Source organism: Acipenser ruthenus, chromosome 8 (genome assembly GCF_902713425.1).
Source record: "Acipenser ruthenus chromosome 8, fAciRut3.2 maternal haplotype, whole genome shotgun sequence".
NCBI classification, from domain to species: Eukaryota; Metazoa; Chordata; class Actinopteri; order Acipenseriformes; family Acipenseridae; genus Acipenser; species Acipenser ruthenus.
The window spans coordinates 44,783,448-44,807,803 of NC_081196.1; the positions used below are offsets into that span (position 1 = coordinate 44,783,448).

General features: G+C 35.8%; 2 protein-coding genes across 5 annotated transcripts in view; both read left to right on the forward strand.

The window, feature by feature from the left end:
- On the forward strand, window positions 1–6,409 carry LOC117406966 (putative defense protein 3). The gene is made up of 5 exons (XM_034011460.3): window positions 1–263; window positions 1,937–2,052; window positions 3,804–3,910; window positions 4,382–4,446; window positions 5,956–6,409. The coding sequence occupies exons 1-5, from the start codon at window positions 65–67 to the stop codon at window positions 6,033–6,035; spliced, it is 567 nt and encodes a 188-aa protein (XP_033867351.2). The 5' UTR covers window positions 1–64; the 3' UTR covers window positions 6,036–6,409.
- Window positions 6,410–8,361: 1,952 nt separating this feature from the next.
- Window positions 8,362–24,356, forward strand: part of LOC117406960 (regulator of nonsense transcripts 3A-like) — a 29,872-nt gene continuing 13,877 nt past the window's right edge. Inside the window, exons 1-11 of one of the 4 annotated variants that reach the window (XM_059029064.1) lie at window positions 8,366–8,939; window positions 9,665–9,771; window positions 10,522–10,628; window positions 11,544–11,642; window positions 12,082–12,192; window positions 12,970–13,031; window positions 13,438–13,596; window positions 13,991–14,136; window positions 14,974–15,256; window positions 17,261–17,338; window positions 20,569–22,858. In XM_059029064.1, the coding sequence (XP_058885047.1) occupies window positions 8,811–8,939; window positions 9,665–9,771; window positions 10,522–10,628; window positions 11,544–11,642; window positions 12,082–12,192; window positions 12,970–13,031; window positions 13,438–13,596; window positions 13,991–14,136; window positions 14,974–15,256; window positions 17,261–17,338; window positions 20,569–20,733 (1,446 nt within the window). In that variant the 5' untranslated portion in view covers window positions 8,366–8,810 and the 3' untranslated portion in view covers window positions 20,734–22,858. Of the gene's footprint in view, window positions 8,940–9,664; window positions 9,772–10,521; window positions 10,629–11,543; window positions 11,643–12,081; window positions 12,193–12,969; window positions 13,032–13,437; window positions 13,597–13,990; window positions 14,137–14,973; window positions 15,257–17,260; window positions 17,339–20,568; window positions 22,859–24,356 lie in introns of all 4 variants that reach the window. The other 3 variants (XM_059029066.1, XM_059029067.1, XM_059029068.1) reach the window with 3 other exon arrangements.

A 24,356-nucleotide genomic window follows, 5' to 3' on the forward strand; every position in this document is an offset into this window, starting at 1 on the left:
TTCTAGAAAAGTGGTTCATTTTGCCTTGTGAAAGCACTTAAACGGGAGATAAAAAAAAGAAAGAATGGAGTTTGTGAGCCAGACCTTGTTTAGTCTTGTACTACTGTGTTTGAGCACTACAGTGTACACATATGGAACTGGAGCCCCTGTTACTGCGTGCAGTTCAATGAAACCTGGCCATGGTGTGGAAGCCTCAACCACCGCTGCTCCGTACAATTTACAAGTCTCTGGAAGCACCTATAACCCAGGACAAAATATTACAGGTGTGTTAAAAGTTTGTTATTATGTTATCTTTCTACAGACAATGGGGTCATTATCCAAAGTCATTCGACATAAATTAAATCCAGTTACATTAACTTAGTTAATGTAACTGGATTTATTTTATTTTAGTTGTTTAAATGGCTTAAGTAGAATCAGGGGATTGGATTCCCATCAGCCCTTGCAGGACTTATACAATTTAGTTTTGGAATTGTTTGTTGTTTATTGTGTTGTTTTTTTGTGTGTTTGTGTGTGGTTGCACAAGTGTGTTGTGTTTCCTTGTCTCTTGTGCCCCATGTGTTCTCCTTGTGTTGTGTGTGGCCTCCCCAGCTCTGTGGATGTGACCTCCCTCCTCGCTCTGTCTACATCTCTGCCTCTGCCTGGTTCTAGCACTTGTAAATGCTGCACTGGTAGCTATTGAAATAGCTTGTTGATTGTTCTGTTGCCTCTGCTAACTTTTCATTGTTTAAATAAAATAAAAATGATCAAACTAACTTGACTATTAAAAAGTAAATCTAACTCAAATGGATTAAGTTACATGAATATACATGATATGAGCTCAGTCAGCCCCAGAGAAAGTTGTTGTAACAAAAACTAAATGAGTAGCTAAACTTAATTAAAAACACAAGCTAAGTTAGAAGAAACAATTGAGGCAACCTTGACCAGCACCAAGGAAATAGGCACAACTGTAAAAGCGGTGTAGTCAATGTTGCCCTAGTTGTTTGTACTAACTTGGCTTGTGTTTTTCAGGCACAATAAAAGCGGATCAAACTTGCCTCAAAAATGCAAGTCAAGTTAGTAGAAACAATGGGGCAACATTGACCACACTGCTTTTACAGCTGTGCCTATTTGTTGGGTTGATTTCTTCAAATAAAATCCCCCCCCCCCCCAATTTTTGATGCATTTGCGAACAGTGAGATGCCAATTTACTACCATTGTTACTTTTCCAGTTTAGACATTATGGTATCTGTTCTCAATTTTGAAAGATATGACTACTGTATTGGTAATTAATAATACAATTATTTTTTAAAAAGATTTGTATTGGAGATAATACATTTGCTCTTTATTAGATTACCGGTAACTATGAAATAAATTTGCATCCATTTCTTTTAAATTTCCTCATGAAGAGACTTTTGAGGTATTGAAAAAATAGTGATTTTATAACATAGTGAATCTAATAAACAGTATCAATCCTTCAAATCTATTAGTATGTAAAAACAAAATAAGCGTTCCAGTACACAAGCCCTATTTTTTAAAATGCATCATTATTATTAGGCTTCCAGGCCCATGGCTGGGGAGCCTATTGTTGTTAAGATTATTATTATTATTGTTGTTGTTGTTATTATTATTATTATTATTATTATTATTATTATTATTATTATTATTATTATTGTCTTTCTTTCCACCAACAAAACCTTAAGTTGCATGAAAACTCTTGAAATTTCACAGAGTAGTGTCTACAACTGAGTGAGTGGCAGCCAATGTATGGCATAATTCATTGGAAGCCATAAAGTTGCTTGCAACTTCTAGTTATTATTATTATTATTATTATTATTATTATTATTATTATTATTATTATTATTATTATTTTGATCTAATTTATTTGACCATGGAAACCCAACACGTCAAGATTTAAATCCGAACAAAAAATAATTATTTATTTGTGTTTTTCTTTCAGTGACAATAAATGGAACATCTGAGTACAAAGGATTTTTACTGCAAGCCAGTGAGCCGAGTACTTCTAAAATCGTTGGCACTTGGCTGAGCCCTCCAAATAACACCAAACTTTTAGAAGTAAGAATTTTATTATATCAATAAATTCACAATTAAATGACCGTGATCATACATAAATAAATATATATATATATATATATATATATATGTGTGTGTGTATATATATATATATATATATATATATATATATATATATATATATATATATATATATATATATATATATATATATATATATATATATATATAATATAAACGTGTGTGTTACATTCATAGTCAGGAGTCGGTCAGTGACAGAAAAAAATAACCATTTTGCTATTTAAGCATTTACAAATTATCTTAAATCTGTTTGGGAACAAAATGAAAAGTTATTTCACTATTTGAGCAAATTCTTTTGATCAAGTTGCGAAATGTAAAATCCCAGACAAGTAAAGATCGAAGCACAAAGAGACGGTTCTTCGGTCTTAAAGTAAAGAGATATAGGCCTACTCAAATTGCGAAATGTGCTTTGTGCAAATGCACAGCTCCCGAACAGATTTTAAAGATGCTGCTCAATCTGCGATTAGCAATTAATTGCAGGGTGTTAAAAATGGGCATCAAGAGAAATACAAACGTTTTAATACAATATTTTTGTATTAAATTAACATAATCAGTCAATTATAAGATAGGCATCATTGATTGATTGTTTATTATTATTATTATTTATTTCTTAGCAGGAAGTTATTTCTTATGCAGGAAGTTAACCCATTGAGACCGTAGCCTCATTTGCACGGGGGTTGTGGTAAGCAATTTAGGAGGATAGTGATCTCAAACATTAAACTCCAAGCGAGTTTGAAATATCGTTCGTAATGTTCTCGCCTTATTTAGAAAATACAGTTTTAGAGAAATAAAATGAACACAGTTAAAAATGTATTTTTATTCATATTATATGTATGGCGTCCATTTTGGGACATCCTCAGACATCACCCTTACTGGAGTCAAGTATCGGGCATCCCCCACTCAAGTAACTTCCTCTATCACCCCCCCAGTATCACTCGTTTTTGGTATCGTGTATCACTTGTACACTATTTACGAGATGACAACATTTTCAAAATAAACCATATTGAGAGCTCCACTGGGCAACTGAGCCTCATTTTTAAACACTGTTTTGATTGTTTAGATAATCAGGTAAAATTTAAAGTTGTTCACGCAGATTCGATGCATATAAAGAAACCATAATGAGACCTTGTTTAAAAAAAAATCACAGTTTAGATTTAGAAACATTCAAATCACTGTATTTGTTTTTGCAAGGCCTGCTGCGGTGGCATTTAGAACTGCACTGAACTCCCTTACATACAGAGGCGCTTCTTTGTTTGACAAAAATGAAGCCTTGCAGAGCCCCAGAATCAGCTGCTGCTGCTGTACGAAGAGAAAGTTTGTTTTCTTTGGGTACTTTGTCCAAATTAGGAATAAACTATCAGACAATTAAAATTGAATTTAACTGTAAAGGTGCTCCAGAGATCCTCCAGCAGACCAAACAAAAAAACTGTCTCTTATGTTTCGCTCTTTGCTTGTTTGGTATTTTACATTTCGCAATTTGATCAAAATAATTTGCTCAAAGACTGAAATAACCTTTCATTTCATTCTTTGATAATTTTGTTAATGCACAAATCACAAAATGGTTATGTTTTTCAGTTATTGAGCGAATCCTGACTGTTTATGTCATTTTTTTTTTTTTTTTTACAAAGTAAAATATAGGTCAGTATATTGGAAAATATAAAAATATCTTATCCCTATGTTAGTTACAATATGCCTTTTTTAAAATTTTAAAGTGTACCGGATCCAATGCAGTTACTCATGCCAATAACCAACTAAAGACTGGGTTGGTTTATACTTGGATGGCACCAAAATCCGATGCTCCTAAAAAAGTTGTATTTCAGTAAGTATAATACAGTTCACAAAAATCTGAGTGATGATATAACATCAAGGGTATAAGACAACTGATATATCTAAGTTTAAGTAGCTCTTAGTGTAACAATTTATTAAAAGTAATTAATATTAAGAGGATTGTGTCAATTACATTAGACTGATAACAATAACAGGCGAGCCCAGCTATTTAGCATGATAAGAGTGATACTGCGTGATAACAACAAACGTTATAAGACTACAACTCTAAGTTTACTGACTCATGTTTAAGAATTCATGATAAATAGAACACTGCTATTAAAATGTGTTATGCTGGACTGTTCTGGAGTGTTATATAGCATTTAGGGCATGTGTATTTTTAAGACGACGCTATCAGTTTTCCCAATGCTTAAATAATATGCATAGTTGCGATCATCAATCTGCTCCATCATAGTAATAACAGTCGTCTCTGTGAAATACCATTATCGTTTTGTATTCTATTCAGGGCTACAGTGGTCAAGATTAAAACCGATTTCTGGATGAACATTCGTTCTTCTGAATTTCAATTAAGTAAGTGATCCTCTTAAATTGTCACAGTTGGAGCAGCTGTATGGATATGAACGGCGGTTTGATACTCCACTAAATGTTTCTATTTCATTATTTTACATTATTATAATTGTGTGCATTATAACAAGTATAACAAGTGAAATGTATCTATCATTCCCTTTGACTGGGATTCCAAATCATGTTCTTAAGCAAAATTACAGTCTGGATAAACAAATGTCATAAAGAGTCCATTGATAACAGACTGGATCAGCTGGAATGCGACTCAAGCGGAAGCCCTTAAATGACTTGTAAAAAGGTCATAGCCCTTGTCATATAATAAAAACAGCTAGAGGGCGCATCATGTGTTACTTGGAGATATGTCTCCTTTGTGGCTTTGGGGCCTCATTCGCTAAAGGCTCTTATGTCAGGCACCTTATTCATCCACCTAGATAAGGTGCACCTTAAAGCAGAACAGCCTTTAGTGAATGAGGCCCCAAGAGAGCGAGGGAGACTGATATCTCCAAGTAACACACCCGCCTTAAAAATAAGGTATTGGGCTGATTAGCATCTGCTGAATATGCCTAATGTTTTACAATGATGTGGAAAGATAGCACTAGTGAGGGGAATGGTATGCACATGGTATTCACTAAACCGTGCTAACCATAAGGTGCACCTTAAATCAAGTGCTTAGTAGCACTGATGGGAAGCAGGTGTTATGAGCCTAGATCCTTCTTATGAAATGCTGCCTTTCAGCACAAGTGTTTTTTCTCTCATCATGGAGGCACTCCTTGCCAACAGAAATGCAGCGTTTTCAAAGGAGAGAGGAAGAAGAAAGAATCATAGCCTGAAGCCGAGTGAGAGAATTTTTAGGGCGAGGAAGAAATCCTCACAAGATACAGATTGAGCACAAACACAATACTATATTCTATATCAGGAAATTAAAGGGAACATCCAACCTCTATCAGTCCTAGCAGTCCCTCCACTTGTTCTACGCAGGATAGCTATCTCCTCCTCCACACGTCCTCAATCTCGGCTCCTTTCTTTATAGGCTGTGGGCCCTCTGTAGGGCATCATTTCCTTAAGGCACGCCTTCTGAGATAAGGCGCTCGCTATGGTATGCTAGTGAATTCAATAGTACACACCTTAATAAGGGGCACTCACCTTAGTGAATACCACCTTACTTGTAGAAATAAGGCACACATTAAGGGCTGGTGTTAACACAGGCCTTATTTCTACTTTTAAGAAAGTTTTGTGAGTGAGGCCCTTGGTCTCTGAATTTATCGACACTTAAGGCTGCTTTCCCCTCTTACACACGATGCACCCTGTACCAGTAAAATGTTAGTACAGAAAAACTATTAACCCTGAAATACACTATTTATATAAATCTGAAGGTATATCATGTATACAGAGTATAATGTGTGTTTTGCATGCAATAATGTAGTACTACATGCAACATGTGTAAGAGTATATAATACTATACAAATGCATGTATATTAAAGGTGTCATATTTGAAGCCTTTTTACTGTTTTTCAGATGGGGCCACATCTGGACTGAAATACAGTGCTTGTGTTCTATTCTCTCTGTTGACTGTGTCACTAATCTGTTCCATTTGATGCTCCCCATCCGCCAACACATGATATTTATACAGTCTGTGCATGTGTAGAAAAACTGATAGACACATTCCAAACATTTAATTTACTTGTCTTTTTTGTATTTATAGACACATTGAATTCTTTCTCTCTCTCTCTCTCTCTCTCTCTCTCTCTCTCTCTCTCGCCAGTTGAAAATCAATATTTCTCAGGAATTTGTACACATTTCCTTTGCACTACACTCATTTTTGTTACTTTTTACTAAATTCTATTTATTGAGGGGGAAAAAAATGATAAATGTCATCTGTATTTGAAGAATGTCATGCTGTTAACACTGATTATGTTTGCAACCTGTAACTACTGGTAATGTAGTCTGCTTATTAAATTTGTAAAATAGAGATTCAGTGTGTTTTCTAATTTAGATGTACAGTGTTCTTCATGTAAATACCACGGTAGTTTTAGATCATTCATATATGACCTTTCTGTACCTAGGCAACCAGCATCTAGAACAGATCAATGAATGACTAGTTAATAGTATTTAAGTACCTATCTTCATTTTCTTATCAGTGCTTTAAAACGGTACTCAATTTATAGGCCGCCATTATATATATATATATATATATATTAGAGCTCTGGAAAAAATTGAGACCACTGCAAAATTATCAGTTTCTCTGGTTTTACTATTTATAGGTATGTGTTTGGGTAAAATGAACATTTTTGTTTTATTCTATAAACTACTGACAACATTTCTCCCAAATTCCAAATAAAAATATTGTCATTTAGAGCATTTATTTGCAGAAAATGACAACTGGTCAAAATAACAAAAAAGATGCAGTGTTGTCAGACCTCGAATAATGCAAAGAAAATAAGTTCATATTCATTTTTAAACAACACAATACTAATGTTTTAACTTAGGAAGAGTTCAGAAATCAATATTTGGTGGAATAACCCTGATTTTCAAGCACAGCTTTCATGCGTCTTGGCATGCTCTCCACCAGTCTTTCACATTGATGTTGGGTGACTTTATGCCACTCCTGGCGCAAAAATTCAAGCAGCTTGGCTTTGTTTGATGGTTTGTGACCATCCATCTTCCTCTTGATCACATTCCAGAGGTTTTCAATGGGGTTCAGGTCTAGAGATTGGGCTGGCCATGACAGGGTCTTGATCTGGTGGTCCTCCATCCACACCTTGATTGACCTGGCTGTGTGGCATGGAGCATTGTCCTGCTGGAAAAACCAATCCTCAGAGTTGGGGAACATTGTCAGAGCAGAAGGAAGCACGTTTTCTTCCAGGACAACCTTGTACTTGGCTTGATTCATGCCAAAGCTGCCCAATTCCAGCCTTGCTGAAGCACCCCCAGATCATCACCGATCCTCCACCACATTTCACAGTGGGTGCGAGACACTGTAGTTTGTAGGCCTCTCCAGGTCTCCGTCTAACCATTAGACGACCAGGTGTTGGGCAAAGCTGAAAATTGGACTCATCTGGGGGTGCTTCAGCAAGGCTGGAATCGGGCAGATTTGTCTTTGTGAAGGACACATGAATCAAGCCAAGTACAAGGTTGTCCTGGAAGAAAACTTGCTTCCTTCTGCTCTGACAATGTTCCCCAACTCTGAGGATTGTTTTTTCCAGCAGGACAATGCTCCATGCCACACAGCCAGGTCAATCAAGGTGTGGATGGAGGACCACCAGATCAAGACCCTGTCATGGCCAGCCCAATCTCCAGACCTGAACCCCATTGAAAACCTCTGGAATGTGATCAAGAGGAAGATGGATGGTCACAAGCCATCAAACAAAGCCGAGCTGCTTGAATTTTTGAGCCAGGAGTGGCATAAAGTCACCCAACATCAATGTGAAAGACTGGTGGAGAGCATGCCAAGACGCATGAAAGCTGTGCTTGAAAATCAGGGTTATTCCACCAAATATTGATTTCTGAACTCTTCCTAAGTTAAAACATTAGTATTGTGTTGTTTAAAAATGAATATGAACTTATTTTCTTTGCATTATTCGAAGTCTGACAACACTGCACCTTTTTTGTTATTTTGACCAGTTGTCATTTTCTGCAAATAAATGCTCTAAATGACAATATTTTTATTTGGAATTTGGGAGAAATGTTGTCAGTAGTTTATAGAATAAAACAAAAATGTTCATTTTACACAAACACATACCTATAAATAGTAAAATCAGAGAAACTGATAATTTTGCAGTGGTCTCTTAATTTTTTCCAGAGCTGTATATATTAGTATTACAAAAATATGAATTTTTATTAAAGATTGGTTTAACCTAAAAAAAAAATAATAATAATTTGTTGTAAAACAATCATTTAATGTGACGACAGAAGTACTGCTTACAACTGTAGTGTTTTGTTTTTATTTTATTTATTTATTTATTTTTTAAATGTATTAACACATGCACACAACATTGTAAGCTTTATTACAGTTTTGTACATCTTATTCCTCAGACCAAAAACAGTATGTAATCAGAAAAATATACAAATAGCAATGCCGCCCTATGGAATGGATTGAAACGAGTGCAACCAAAACACAGTCGGCTACTTTCACAGACATGTAATATTAGACCACTGTACCTTGGATAGTCTAACATTACTGCTAAACAGGGTAATCGGTCGCAGCCAAGTGTGATAACTTCAAACTAAACCAGCACTGCTACACTGTACCGATACTGCGGATTGCAGTTCAATCTGACAGCAATTAAACCGCAGAAGTTAATTCTCGCGGTAGTTGGCACAGTTCTCGCGAGTTTAGCTGTGTGTTGTTTCCTTGACAGCGAGAGAGAGCAATGAGGTCTGAGGGGGAGGTGATGACCGGGGGTAGGGAAAGAAAGATAGTAGAAATACATTTTAGGGACCAAGACTCTAACCCAGCCAACATCAAGCACAAAGAAGAGAAAAGAGAAGTCTTTACCAAGGTATAACTACAGTCATCACCGTTTGGTTCGGGGGTGGAAGAATCATGTAGGTGACTGGATGACGCGGTTTTGGCACTGATATCAGCACCACAGACAGCGATATAGTGTAGCCCTAGTATACGGACTCTGTGGCGTAATACAGCAAGGGAAAAAAAAAAAACCTGAACATTGTAATAAATAAACTAAACAGTAGACCAAACTGTGGTCGTTCAGCCACGTCTTCATTTTAAAATCTAGTCCTTGTTGGTGGTAGGTGTCCATGTATACATTATTGACTTAAAACCGCAGTATGTTTATTGGTTTCTACCATGGAAGATATTCTGCTATTAGCAGTTTAAAACAGTTATATTATGGGAATGGATATTTTAGTTACTCAAACATGAGATGTGCAGTGCCATTCAAAGAAACCGTTTAGCTGAGGGACGTTACTAATAATGCCAATGTAGGGAGGGAGTCCAAGCTTTACAAGTGAATAACTTTTAAATTCCCCCAAAATTCAAACAGATAGAAATTAACATTAGCTTTCATGACACCAACAGAAAGCAGAACATAGCCTGAGAATAACAAAGATAAAAAAAAATTGGCTATATACATATAACATACACATTTTGGCTTAGAAAGTAGGGTTATTGATTGTATATATTTTTGTCTTAGGTCTTATTAGTTCAACTGCAATATATTCGTTACATAATTTATCCAGAAAAATATATTGTTTTATATTACAGGTGGTTATTCGACGCCTGCCTCCCAACCTATCAAAGGAACAGCTTGAGGAGCAACTTAACCCTTTGCCTGCTTATGACTACTTTGAGTTCTTCTCAGCTGATCAAAGGTGGGTGCAAATAGACCAAATAAACAAATACACAAGTACATACATACATACATACATACAGAAAAGAAAACAAAGGCCCAGCTACATTAATAAATTAAATCAAGTGGTGTTTATGTTGCAGGACAAGTGCATGGTATTTTGTAATGTATGTCTTACCATATATGAATATTATGTGTAAACTAAGCTTTCCATTTGTCATTTTATTTAAAAAATCAATTTCTAGCATAAACTAGCATTGAGTTTTCTGTCTGCCTCTGGGTTAGAGGCCTGTGTGGTCAGACCTGGGGAAAAAGTAAAAGGTATTTGATACTTCTATTGGTTACAAAACAAAATAAACAAAACAAAAAACTTTGACAAGTCTTAACTATGAACCGGCGGTCAAAGTTTCCCACTTAGACCTCAGACCTACATGTCTTTTCTACTGTCTACTCTGTCACAATCTATCTATATATATATATATATATATATATATATATATATATATATATATATATATATATATATATATATATATATATATATATGTACTGTATATATATATATATATATATATATATATATATATATATATATATATATATATATGTGTGTGTGTGTGTGTTTAAACACATTTGAACAAAATCTGAACTTGAAGTTTCAAAATAAATACAATTTATTTTGAATTGATTTAAGGTCATTTAGTTACACTTTAAGAGGGACTGGTACTTTGAAATACACCTGTAAAATATGTGTTTTATTGTTTTTTTACAGCCTTTATCCACACCTTTTCTCAAGAGCTTACATCAACTTTAAAAACCCTGAAGACATAGTTCTCTTCAGAGACCGCTTTGATGGATATGTATTTATAGATCACAAGGGTAAGGTCTTTATATTTGTAATCCATTTTTGCTATTTAATATTAACTTAAAAGTAATTCAAATATAGCATTAGTTTTCCAAAAAATTGATAAGATAAATCATTTGTCGAAGAGGCTTGGTGAGGCTGAAGGTGTAGTCTAATATCTCAAGAGGTAGAGTTCTTATGATGGGCTCTATTCACAAAGCACACTATTTACAGCAGTAGAGAACAGTTTCAACGCTTTGTGAAAAGAGCCAAATATCAAACTCCTTGGCGTTGTTTTATGAATGGCAAAAGAAAAAAGGATTCCCAAGATCTCCAGTGAAAAAGATGGTAGTAAGCTTCATAACAAATTAATATTAGGCTCCCCGAGTGGCGCATCCAGTAAAAGGCGCTCCACGCGGAGTGCAGGATGTGCCCTATAGCCTGGAGATCGCAGGTTCGAATCTAGGCTCACAGTCACAGCTGACCGTGACCGGGAGTTCCCAGGGGGCGGCGCACAATTGGCTGAGCGCTGCCCGGGTAGGGAGGGCTTAGGTCGGCAGGGGAATCCACGGCTCACCGCGCATCAGCGACCCCTGTGGCCGATAGGGCGCCTGTGGCTCTGCAGCGGAGCCGCCAGATCTGTGTTGTCCTCCGGCACTATAGGTCTGGTGGCATTGCTGTGGATCTGCAGTGCGAAAAATGATGGCTTGGCAGGAGCACGTTTCGGAGGACGCGTATTCCAGCCTCCGTTTCCCGAGTCGGCGGGGGGGGGGTTGCGAGCGGTTAGCCGGGGATACAGATAATAATTGGGCATGCTAAATTGGGGTGAAAATCGGGGTAAAATAATTGGCGACGACTAAGTTTAAAAAAAAACAAAAAAAACAAATTAATATTAAAAATTAGAATGACTGTTGTTGCCCATATTTTAATAAATATTTATTTTCATTTAGGCCAGGAATATCCTGCTGTTGTGGAATTTGCGCCATTCCAAAAGGTATCCAAAAAGAAGCTCAAAAAGAAAGATACCAAATCTGGCAGTATTGAAGAAGGTAAATAAGACATGTCATGCCCAAAGTTAAAAGGCTTTAGTTGTATTTTAGGCAGAGAAAACCAACATCACTGATTTTACATTTCCTTCATGAGACAGAATTTATTTTGTAAAGTTGGTTTCTTTTAGTATATACTATGATTCTAAATTATCTATTATGCTGGGTTTTTAACAGTCTAGGCACATGGCATGTTTGGTATCAAGGATCTTTTGAATTTTTAATGAAATGTCATACATGTTACAGGTTGGTGCATGGATGTTCAGTAATACGTTCCCTGTGAACAGTTTAAGCACAGCTCTTTTGGATCAGCAGTCATTATTATCCTTCATTTCTAGGTCCAAGTATACTGACTTTTGCCACAGGTTACAGATAAATGACATCTTGTGGTTTTGTGCCCACTTTCCGTGGAAACAGGAGACTTTGTTTTTCGTCACTGCAGATCCTGAGTACAAAAAGTTTTTGGAGAGTTATTGTGGGGATGAAGAGAAGGCCACTGCCAATCCTGAGACACTTCTTGGAGAGATAGAGGCAAAGACCAGGGAACTTATTGGTATGTTATTGCCAAAATGTAGAAGTCATTCTGAAGTGGTGGTTCCACTAGCGTTGTTGTCCTGAAGAAAGAGAGAAATCCAGTATTTCACTAGAGCAACAGATGTGGTTCATACAGCAAACTGAACAAGAATCACTTTTCAGTTATCCAAAACTGTCACTTTTTCATATTAACTTTTTCTGAAAGCTTTCTGTGGTGATCTTTATGAAGTAGTGGTTTTCTTTTTTTTTTTTTTTTGCTTACTGTTTAATTCTCAGTTGTTGTTTCTGGGTAGAACCACTGGCGCTGCTTCTGAAAATATTGGATATCACTGTTTCTCAAGGACACTAACAATAGTGCATTTTCTCAGAGTGATCTGTGAGGTTCAACGTAGTTGTTGATTTGTCGGGAACCAAAAAACACTCCAGGAACATCCATTCTTCCAGGAGCATCTACATATAAACCTAATCCTAACCCTAAATCAGTTTGACCCCAAACCTAATCCTAATCTTAAAGTCACTATCAGATTGCAAAATTGCAAATCAGTCCTCCAGAGGGACAATTGAAATAGTATTGTCTGTACAACAGATGCTATTCAAAGTGTTGATAGTCCCTGGAACATTTAGTACTGGACGAGTCAACAACCTGCATTTTAAATATGCTTATACTGTATATGGTGACATGTTTGTATAATTTGTATTTGTGTAATCAATAGGAAGAAAGATACAAAAAAGTACTTATATTGTGATGTGTTTAAAATAATAATGCTGGTCTGTATTTGTATTTATTTATTTACAGCTAAAAGAACTACACCACTTCTGGAATACATAAAAAATAAGAAACTAGAAAAGCAGGTAGGAGTAAGTTTGTTTGAATTTATTTTCAATTAAAAACAATCCAATTCCACATGATCACCAGGTATAAATAATGTAAAATGCATTGTTATCACAACATTAACAATACCAATAGATACACTTGTAATATTCCATGCATTTATTTATTTTACCTCTACCTTTTAAATGTAGCAATCATCTTTAAAATGCAGTTCTCAAAGCTATTCTCTTAGAACCAAAATACATGACCTTTTAATAATTGCTGTGTTTAGTGTTTTTAGTATGTAAATAAAATATAAATTCAGTAAATCTATGTGCATGTTCTCCCTTCTTAAGGGATACGAGGAGAGTCATTTTTTCTGGGGGAAAAAACAAACAAACAAAGTAGCTCCTGATTTTGGACAGCTTGTATGACTGAGTCATCATTTTCTAGAGAATCAGGGAGGAGAAGCGAGAAGAAAGAAGACGAAGGGAGCTGGAGAAAAAACGCATGAGAGAGGAGGAGAAACGGAAACGCAGGGAAGAGGAACGGCGCAAAAGGAAGGAAATTGAAAAGCAGAAGAAGCTAGCAGAGAAAGAAATCAAGATTAAGGTCTCCTTTCTTTTTAGCATTTTTTATTCAAACATTGTATGATATTTTAAGAAAGAAAAAGCATAAATAAGAAAACAAAAATGAATGTAAGTATTGGGTGTTTGGTTTATATTCATATGTACAGTAATTTAATATTTTTCTTGATATCTACTGACATTTTATTTAATTATATTCGCTTAGTTGGTTGAGAATCATAAAAGTTTTTTTTTTTTTTTTTTTTAATTACAGTCCTCCCTTATTACTTGACAATTTGGTTATTTATTACCGGTAATTTGGTTAATGAAGAAGTATACTTTTTACTGTGTAAAGGACCATTAATTCTCTATCCTCAATGTTTTATCTTTTTTCTGTGGTCATTTAGAAAATAAACACTGAAATTGTTTTTACATTTTAGCTCCTTAAAAAGCCTTATAAGGATGATGAGCAGGATCTAGGCAAGCTGAAGGAAAAGGGAGACTGTGGAGACATCGAAAAGGGGAAGTGGGATAAAAACATGAAATCAAAACAGTTAGACACTGTAACCAAAGACCAAAAGGAGAAGTAAGTAAAAGTGTACTTGTATTAGTCACCCACCCCATTAGCTAACTCGCCAGCACGTTCTCACATACTGTACAATTAGTCTTTTGTAAATCATAAAAATGCAATTGTGTTTTGTTAATACTCAAAAACAGACTGATACAGTGTAATAGTGTAAATGCCAAGCTCCATGTATGAAGTACAGTCGGTGCTGCTTTATATATCCTACATAACGGCAGACACAATTAAACAAGAGGGATTTACAACATGCACAAAGGAACTTACTGGTATGTTATTGCCAACATTTAGAGTCATTCCAAAGTGGTGGTTATACCCCCACGGATGAAAGAAAAAGAATGAAATCACATTATGAATTAATGCTAAATGCATCATTTGAAATACAAGTCAATTATTTTTTTGGTTTTAAACAAAATAAATTGCTTATTACTTACTCTGCAGCCACGCCTGTTGAACAAGGTACTGTATAATAGGAAAGAATCGCCTGTAAAAAAAAGTCTTAAAAAAAATGTAATTTATAATTGCATTTTAATCATGCATGTAATCATTGTTATTTCTAATTGGAGTCATAAAACATGAGTCATGAGAGTTCTGTGTTGGGTTTAGCAGCAGCCCTGAAAAACCATCTCCGTTCATCATTTGAAAATACTGTATCCCAATTAAACGAAGTGACGTCCCAATAAAACAACATAAATAGCATTGGGAAGAACCATCTCCCAGAGTTCTGTCCCATTTAAGCATAAATACTGATTATCAGTGTCCTGAATTAAGTGGCGCCGACTGTACCAGCAAAATGTTGGTGTGCAATAATATTTTGTTTGCTTAATTGACATTTCTTCCCAGAGTGCAGACAGAGATTGACAAAGAGCAGCGAGAGCATGGGAGGAGGTTAAGAGAGAAGGACCCCGACAGGCCGAGATGCCGTGAAGATGAGCGCAAGAGACAGAGACACCACTACGAGTTTGACAAGTTCATGAGACGAAAGGAAGAGACCAAGTGGGGGAAGGGATACTGCCACGACAGGGCTAAGAAAGACATCCATAATAGTTATTCATATTGTCTGGATGGTGACAAACTGGGAAAAGAAGACAGGGGTGATGATCTAAAAGACCGCATCCGCAACAAGGTGAGTGAGTTGGGTTGTGTATCTTTCAGTATTGTATTTTCCAGCTACATTAAAGAATAATGTGATGTCAACTTTTTTATTGCAGTACTAAAATCTTGGAATTATTATTATTAATATATATGCAGAAGTACATGTAAGTTCTTTCTCATTGTCTCACCCATTTTTTCATACACGAAGGATACAATAAAGGATGTTGGAAGGGTGCAAAAAATTACTGGAACAAAAAAACACATTCACTGTTATTGTTTGATTTTGGTTAGACACCTGGTGGTGACTTTGATTAGACAACTGATGGATGGATTTTGCAATTGATAAATAAAGTGTCACTGCTTCTTTAAAAAGGAAAGAAATCCTAATGTCTGCCACATTTATATAGGATACATGTTATAGAAGCATCTCATGACATAGAAAAGTCTGCATTTCCACAGCACCATAGTGCTACAGATCATTCTCTACTGTATCTCACAAGGGAAAAATCTTCCATATTCAAATCAATTTTTGTCCGTTGTTTAACATATATGTAGGACATAATGTAGAATCCAAAACAAATTATGGTACAACATCTCCACCACATCATAGTTTGTTCTAGAGTTGGAAAACTGCTGAATAGACATCCATCAACTTATTGTTTATATGTAAAGTACTGTGTAACGCAGTGCTGATATGTAGTGTATCAAAAATCACATGGATTATTAAGATTACAATTTCACATTAACACATTTTTACTTTAGGGCATTGATTATTATTTTTCCTCATGTATTTCTAATACCACTCAATCTGAGTGGTTTAATGAAAAATATTTACAATATAAAAAATAAATAAATTATAAATTACAGGAAATACCAAAATTCTACAGCATTTATCATTTGTCCTTATCAGACAACTGTGTTGCTAATATCTAGCTAGCTGTGGCTTGTCTGTTTATCTAGGTGCCGTATTAAATATTTTTGGAGTCTATGGTTAAAAAGGTGACAGAAATATATATATATATATATATACACTGTTGTACAAAAGTCTTAAACATGTTGCATTTTTCTACTCTGATGCATTATAAGCATCAACAATTTACTCAAAGCCTCCACTGGTGTTTTCTACTATTATAACAACCTTGACTTACATAAAGAAGGAAAAACATTGAGTGAATAGCTCGCATCACTTGATTTTCAAGGTGTGGTATCCAAAGCATAATCAACAAGTACAGCGAAATCATCTGTAATTGACAAACCCAGGACTGGAAGACCCAAAAAGCTATCTAACAAGGATGAGCAATACTTGAAAATAATTTCCTTAAGGAATAGAAAGAAGACAAGTGTTGAATTGACAACAGAACTGGCAGAAGGCACAGTTGTTGTTGTCCATCAAATCAACAGTACGAAGGTCACTCTTGAAATCAGGACTTAAAGGATGTGTTGCAGTAAGAATACCTCTGTTAAGAAAGGGGAACAACACTAAAAGGCTAAAATATGCACAATAACTCAGAAATTGGACTATGGAACAATGGTCAAAGGTGCTTTGGACTGTTGATGGATGGACAACGACACCTATGCCTTCTGCCAGTTTTGTTGTCAATTCAACGCTTGTCTTCTTTCTATTCCTTAAGGATATTGTCTTCAAGTATTGCTCATCCTTGTTAGACAGCTTTTTGGGTCTTCCAATCCTGGGTTTGTCAATTACAGATGATTTCGCTGTACTTGTTGATTATGCTTCGGATACCACAACTTAAAAATCGAGTGATGCAAGCTATTTTACTCAATGTTTTTCCTTCTTTATGCAAGTCAAGGTTGTTAAAATAGTAGAAAACACTAGTGGAGGCTTTGACTAAATTGTTGATGTTCATAATGCATCAGAGTCGAAAAAATGCAACATGTCTAAGACTTTTGCACAGCAGTGTATATTTGTTATTTTTTTGTACACTTGAGTTTCTGTGACTATGATTATTCGGTTAGCTTGAAATGAGCTAGGGCTTCGTTGGGCTGAAATTGATTTAAGGAACATGTTTCTCAGTCTGTGTTAGTGCATCAAGAGAAAAGGACCTCCCATTCAGAGGGTCGTGACGTGATAGGAGGGGCTCTGCCAGCGAAGGTACAGCTAGCTTTCAAGGATTTCTAATCAAGGGTGGGATGATGTTGTTACGTCTGGGAGAAGGCTCAATCCAGGGTAGTGCCTGATTTTTGACAGCAAAAGTAAGAACAATTTACAAAAACATTGAAAGCAAAGTTTGTTCCATCCACACCTTGTTTGAAGGAAGTGTTTAATTTGATTCTCTAAAAGGAAATATGACGGTGATATACACATTTGTTTTATATAATACACTATTATACGTCCTAAAAATGCATGATCAATATGTGTTAAACACATTGCTTACTATTTATTATATACAGTGCAAAATTATTTTAAAACTGTGGCTTTTTTTTTTTTTTTTTTTTTTTTTTACCCCTCATGATTTTAGTTTATCTCAATCTGTAATAGGGGGTTGCCTGTGTGAAATGCATTAAAATTATTTCTTTTTTTCATTCTAACAGGACAAACATACCTTTAGTGAGCTTGTTTTTTTTACAGAAGGTGAAATCATTTGTGCATTAACTTAAACACAAAATTAAAATATGTATTGTCAAATACTGTACATTTAGGGACGCTCCTCAGTAACATGTTGGGCCCACTGGGCTTTGAAGAATCCACAAGGTAAGACAGTTTGCAGTATGAAAGACCATTCTTTCGTACTGGTATTGGTAAGTTTAGATTTGATTCTAGTGATCGTCTGCCACTTGTACAGCTTAACCCCTTTGCAGCCTCAATCAGCTATGTTCGATTCCCCTAGTGGTCTTTGGGTAGCCACCATTGGCTGCGTTCGGTTTTGCGCTGTGCGTCCTGTCTTAGCAGTGTAACTATGGAATTCCATCACTAAACTGTAGCAAACTGTGTATACAGCCAGTCAAGCCCTTAGCGAACCTGCCAGACTTGCCTCTGTTGCACTAAAAGACAGTGTGAGGTGACATCTATAACAAAAACGTTTGGCTGTAAAGGGGTTGACTTTCCATTTCATTTATTCTCAATTAATAAATGAATCACTGCCATCTGGGGGAGGTGTTGAAAGTCCATCATCGTCATCAATACCAAAAAATACAAGGGTTGGTCTGCAAAAGTGTTTACTACCTGTATCTATCACAGCACTATACTACCTAACATGATTTCAAATGTTCACTCAACAACACTGTGGGAGGGTGTGGGAATTCACTGGACACAAGACCACTGTAGTTGGAAACGCCACTTGGCGCATAGATTTATTTACGCCACAAGGTGGCACTGTAGCACTGGCTCCAGAGCACAATCAAATACCAGCAATGGTAAAAGGTTGGCCGTTCACTAGCGGTGCACACGCAGGTGCTCAAAATAATAGTACAAACAAAAGGGCGAAAGTAAAAAGGAAAATAAAACACTGTAACAAAACTACAAAACAAAAGGTGCTGCTCTTGCAGCGTTCCCCCAGCGTCGCTACCCGCACGGCTCGGGTCTTCAGTCTGCGCTTTGTTATTCCCCTACTATACTATATGGGGTTGCCCAGGGTTTCCCCGCTAAACTACACACGTCCTGATTCAGGTACGTGAATACAGATTATTTTATTTATTTTCTTCTCCGGGTTGGTTGAGAACACACCCTCACCCAACCTCTCTGTGTCATCGCCATTATTGACAGGCGGATCCTACAGGGCTCCCGACCCCTCCCCTACAGGATCATGCATACGCTAGAGAGCCAGTACAGATCTCGCCCCGTTACAAACACATTATGAAGACGTTATCAATAGCCCCAAAAGTTTAACCAAACCCCAAACACCTAATGGTCATTTCACTTCAGCAATTATTTTAGAAATGGCTGGAAAACCACGGAATAGATAAGCAGGATAAATAATTATCTAATCTGTGACAACAACATGGAATGATAAGAGAACACACATGATTTTAAACAGGTCAGGAAATAAACATTCTTAAAATGTAGATTGTATAAAGAATTCCTTTAAGGGTGAAATGTGTCAGTAAAATAAATTGTCTATAAGCTCAGTCAGCTACTAGAAACTGGACGACCTTAGGCGGGCCATATAGCTTCCTCGCATTTGTAATCTTTCTTATGTTATTAAAGAATTTAAAGTTTCTCTTTTTGGTGCAGCATTTCAGAAGGTTCAATTATTTGTAAAGCTGTCATTGCATGTACAGTATGCACAATTATGTTTGTTGCGTAGTGTTTCAGAGTAACCTCCATGGACTATCCTAGACCATTCGTGAATTTAAGTAGAAGTTCAAGAATGTTTTAGAGACAAGCACTGCAGTGGTATGTAAAACCATTACAATGTGGATCTTGGAAACAGCTGGAGCCTCAGTTCAGTTTGGTAAGGGGGGTTGTCCCTACTGAAATACACTATGTATTTTTAATCTTGCAAAAGACTATGGCAAAGCAAAATATAAAATATTATGTTTTGGATGTAGTTTTAAGCTCTGTTGCTCTGCTGTTACTTAATTCCAGTATTTCTACCTTAAACTCCTTTGTATTATATTCCATTGTAAGCAGAGTTTTCAGATGAGCACTGAGCTGTGTTTGCATCTTTATTAAAAAGTTGGTTGTGTTTTGTTCTGGTTTTAATATTTATGTTAAGGTAATTTGAATGACAGAAACAACTTTCAAATGGGGATGGGACATTCTTTGGAACAGTTTTAAAAGTACTATAAACTGAAAACTGCAACACATTATGCAGGCTTTTGCTGTCAATACCGTTGAGCAATTGAACACATTACAGCACATTCTATGAAATAAGTGAAAAACACCTGTGGAAAGTGGCATCCGATCTAAATCTTGGCAGCTGATGGTACTGTCTATGGTAGCAAATGTATTAACTTCTAACAATTACAGAAAATACATATTTACTAAAGGGTCTTTTATCATCACAAAAATGTATAGGATTCTAAAGCATTCGTACTGTATATCTACACATACATACACACACACATATGTACACCCAAATGTGCACATAAAGTATCACATGTTATTCAGAGATGATAGATAGATAGATAGATAGATATAGTTTTTTTATAGGCCTTCATTGTATTTACATTTTTTTTCTACATTGTCAGTATTTATTTTACCATTCCAAACCATTTTTTTTATATTGATTGCATATTGTGCATATAGAAGACGTTATATTTGAACATTAATAATACAATAAGCAAGATGAATAAACAAGTCCTTGACAGAGTAACTAATAAAACTAAAAAGCATTTGGATTAAAGATATTTTGTTTTTTGTTTGCACTTTGATTCTAATAGGACCGTCCGGCAATGCAGCTCTACCAACCCGGAGCCCGCAGTAGAACACGCCTGGGATCTGGTGGAAAATCTTACGACAGCTCCAGCAAGTCTCCAGATCGCATTGTCGACAGGAGGTTTGAAGCTGCTACAGGAACTGGATCAGAGAAGAGTGGGGATGAGTAGCATCCCAGCAGTTTCTGAGTATTAAGGCACAATTCTTTCAACATCATTTAGTGTAACCATTGCTAAGAGTATCACATTCAAATTTCATTCGTTTTATATAGAGAGAAAAATGTTAAAAAGACAATACACACGTTGCAATGATCAATGGAGCTACCTATGGAAAAGTTGTTTTGACGAGTCTTCAGTGTTATTTATGAAGTTAGTGCCAGACTTCACTACCTGATAGAACTTTTTTGTGCATCAACTACTTTATACAATGCTAGGAAATAATACAGTGTTTAGTTTAATTTGAAATGTTTACTGGTGACGCACTTTACCTACCCACACATTTATTCCACCTGTCTCCTAAAGTAAAATACCTCATCATTTGGTATAAGATGTTATTATTAAATGTATTTTCTGGTATATGTTTATGATAGTAGAATAATACTTTTACATAATATGTTTGTAACTCTTAAGTTATTCATATTTATGAAAAATGATATATAGTTAAAATTAGTTCTCTATTTAAAAAAAAAAATCTATATTTAAAGTTATTGTCTTGTTGGCTGTAGTGCTTTAATGTATTGTACTACGTGTGCATTGAGACATGTTTCACTTTTACTAATTGTTTTTATTGTAAGTGGAAGTCTTTTTTTCCTTTTATTTACAATGAACTAGTTCTCATTCATTGTTCCTTACCAGTCACTGCCAGTTACGAAGTATGAGATTAATATTGCAACCTTTAAATGTATTTTTAAGGTTATTATGCAGGAGATGCGGGTGTGTTATGCTCCAGGACTCTCACAGACAGCAGTCTTAAACCTACCTAAGAACAAGGCTAAGCTATGGCAGAAGAATTGGTTTTTTTTTTGCTACATAATTTTATATTTATAACAAAATAAAAAAATGAAATCTTTTAGTTTTTTTCAGTTTATGAATAATAACAATATAAATAAAACACTTTATTCTACATTTCTTGCAACAGATGAAAAACAGACAATACATATAGAAATGTTTTATGTTTTATTCACTTTTGTCTCCTTTAAGAAACAAAAAAATATATAAGGTAAGATATGGTTCAGAATATATTATTATCACACAATATTATATCTCTTGTTGGTTTTGGCCTGATAACGCATTTCTGGCTGTGCCACTTGTGCATTACAGCCCCAAACCAACTCGAGACATATATTACTGTGTGATAAAATACTCTGACCCCTGCATTATTCTATTTATATTTTTTGCACGTACCTATGTATATACATAAAGATTACAAGGATATTCCTTTTTCAATATAGTGTGCTTTTTCAATATATTGTAGCGTGTTGTGAGGCATGAGGCGTAACATCAGTACAACCCATGTCTTCAGGTGTGTTATTGCACTTATGAAATGGTTTAACATTATTTTACAAACAAAACAAAAAAAATCCGCTAGATTTAAAATTTAAATGATGGTTCAATGAATGTATACAATGCAAAAAAGTCCCTATACTTTGGCTGTAGAGAGCTACTAATTGACTAGAAAACGTATTACTGCTGAACTTATTGTTCATTTACTTTGTAGATATGCAAATGTGCTTACTTATTTATTTCATAATATGCTGCAGCTTGAATGTATTGTTTTTCTGAAAAGGAAAATTAAAAAAAGGAACATAAAACTGCCGACTTGTATGTTTTATACACATTGGAATGTTTGAAATTGCTGTTCCCCTACAATAACCACACTCTACACCTTTACATTTTAAATGAAAAACTTTCAGAGTGGCAGTCTGGCTTGCTTACTTGCTGGGTGCCACTCATATCAAACACAAACAAAACTGCATTTTAATATACACTGATGTCTGCAATTACTGTGCTGTTGTTTACCTGAATACTTCATAAATGGACAACTAAAATCTGAAACTAGTTAATTTTTTCCTCACACACTCCCCTCTAGTTAAGGTCCAACACAACTACGCTCAACTCCGGTTTTAGAGACTTGTTCAGCTGTGTTCCATAAAGCCTGAAGGCCGCTACACACCAGACGTGATGCGATTTTTCATTGGACGACAAGATACTTTCGCAGCGACATAACCATACAGACTTGAAGCGACACAGCCGCAATGCGACAGACTGGAAAACTGCCAAAAAAGCTCCCGCTACAGTGAGTATTATAATCAATGTCCTGTTGGGTATTCTCAACAATGAAAAGATAGGTTGATGACAGTATCTCGGATATAAATGCAAGGTGTTTTGGTGTTTCAAATTTGACAAACAATATATATGTTTTACTTTGGGAAGTAGTCTGTGACTGTATAATAAACAATACTATTTATTGTAGACACAACTTCACCAACTTCTAACTGCTCTATGCACATGCAGCTAAACTGATGATGTAATGCTATGGCTCAAGGTAAGAACATATAAAAAATATGTGTACAAAGCCAAGAGTTTATCGGATTGCAGACAATACGAAACATTTACAGAAGCCTAGGAATGCCAGTTTGGTGAACACTGGTGCAAAATCAAGTCAGTTATGCTCACCTTGACAGACAGACTGACACAGTCAGCGTATAAGGGTCGACATTTTTTAATGAGAACCCTTTGTTTGGACAATTCCCACCAGTACAGAGCTGGAAATGAGAACGCAAACAGACATACCAAGGTCTAGACATCTTCATTTATAGCGCACTACCATTATTAGTGGTTGTGTAATATGAAACACGGTAGTTTCTTCAAGTTTACCATACATTTTAAAAGCCTGTCTTCACAGATAATCTCAGTCAGACTTTTTCTAATTCAATGCCTTGGTGCTCATCCTTCTTTGCTGCCTTGCTTGGTTCAGAAGAGCATGTCGTCTGTTGAAAATGAGCAGCTTCTTTTGTATTGCTGAACTCACCCCTTCAATCATCAGACTTCCCGAGCTACAACGCAACCTTTCAGCACGCTCCCACAACCCATCGCTACTACACTGCTGGTACAAAATGAAGAAAAAAAAACATAGTTTATACATAAACAAGCAAATGAGAACAAAGCATCCATAGACAAAAAGTTCAAATAAATAAATAAATAAATAAATAAATAAATAAATAAATAAAGACTTCTTGGCTAGTAATACTATGTTAAGAAGCCAGGTGGCAGTAGGAGAGACTGGGGACAGTTGTAACACGGGACGGTTGTAACACCTTGAATTTCTCCAATCAGAAGTAAGCTAGAGTGCTATCACTCACTCCACACATGCTCAGTTCAGGTCTCTGTCTGTCTGTGGAAGAGGAGCTGTCTGTGCCAAAGCCCTGAGATTTTATCTACAAAAATCGATTTTTGACCTAGTAGCGTACATTTTTTCCCCAATTTTCTTTTTGTGATATGTACCTGTGTTATACCTGTGTTATCCCATTTATGGATCCAGGCTTTTAGCATTCTCATCCCTGATCTCTTATAATTGACACAATTGATTGCTCTTAGTTTTGTTGTTTCTTACTGGAACCTAGGGTTCCCTGGGTTGGGGTCAATTGTAACACATAGCTGAACTATATTTGTGCACATTAATCTTGCACTGAAGGAAACAAAATGTTCATATATCACAATTGTGACTCAGAATGACATATTCTTGCCTGATAAGGCTTATAATTTTAGGGATGTTAAAAAGTTTTAAAAGTAGA

What these genes read in the sequence shown, in the direction of transcription:
- LOC117406966 (XM_034011460.3), top strand. Translation starts at nt 65, where the DNA reads ATGGAGTTTGTGAGCCAGACCTTGTTTAGTCTTGTACTACTGTGTTTG. An exon ending in CCTAAAAAAGTTGTATTTCA is followed by an intron (nt 3,911 to 4,381) that starts GTAAGTATAATA and finishes TATTCTATTCAG; the next exon opens with GGCTACAGTGGTCAAGATTA. An exon ending in TTCTTCTGAATTTCAATTAA is followed by an intron (nt 4,447 to 5,955) that starts GTAAGTGATCCT and finishes ACTGTTTTTCAG; the next exon opens with ATGGGGCCACATCTGGACTG.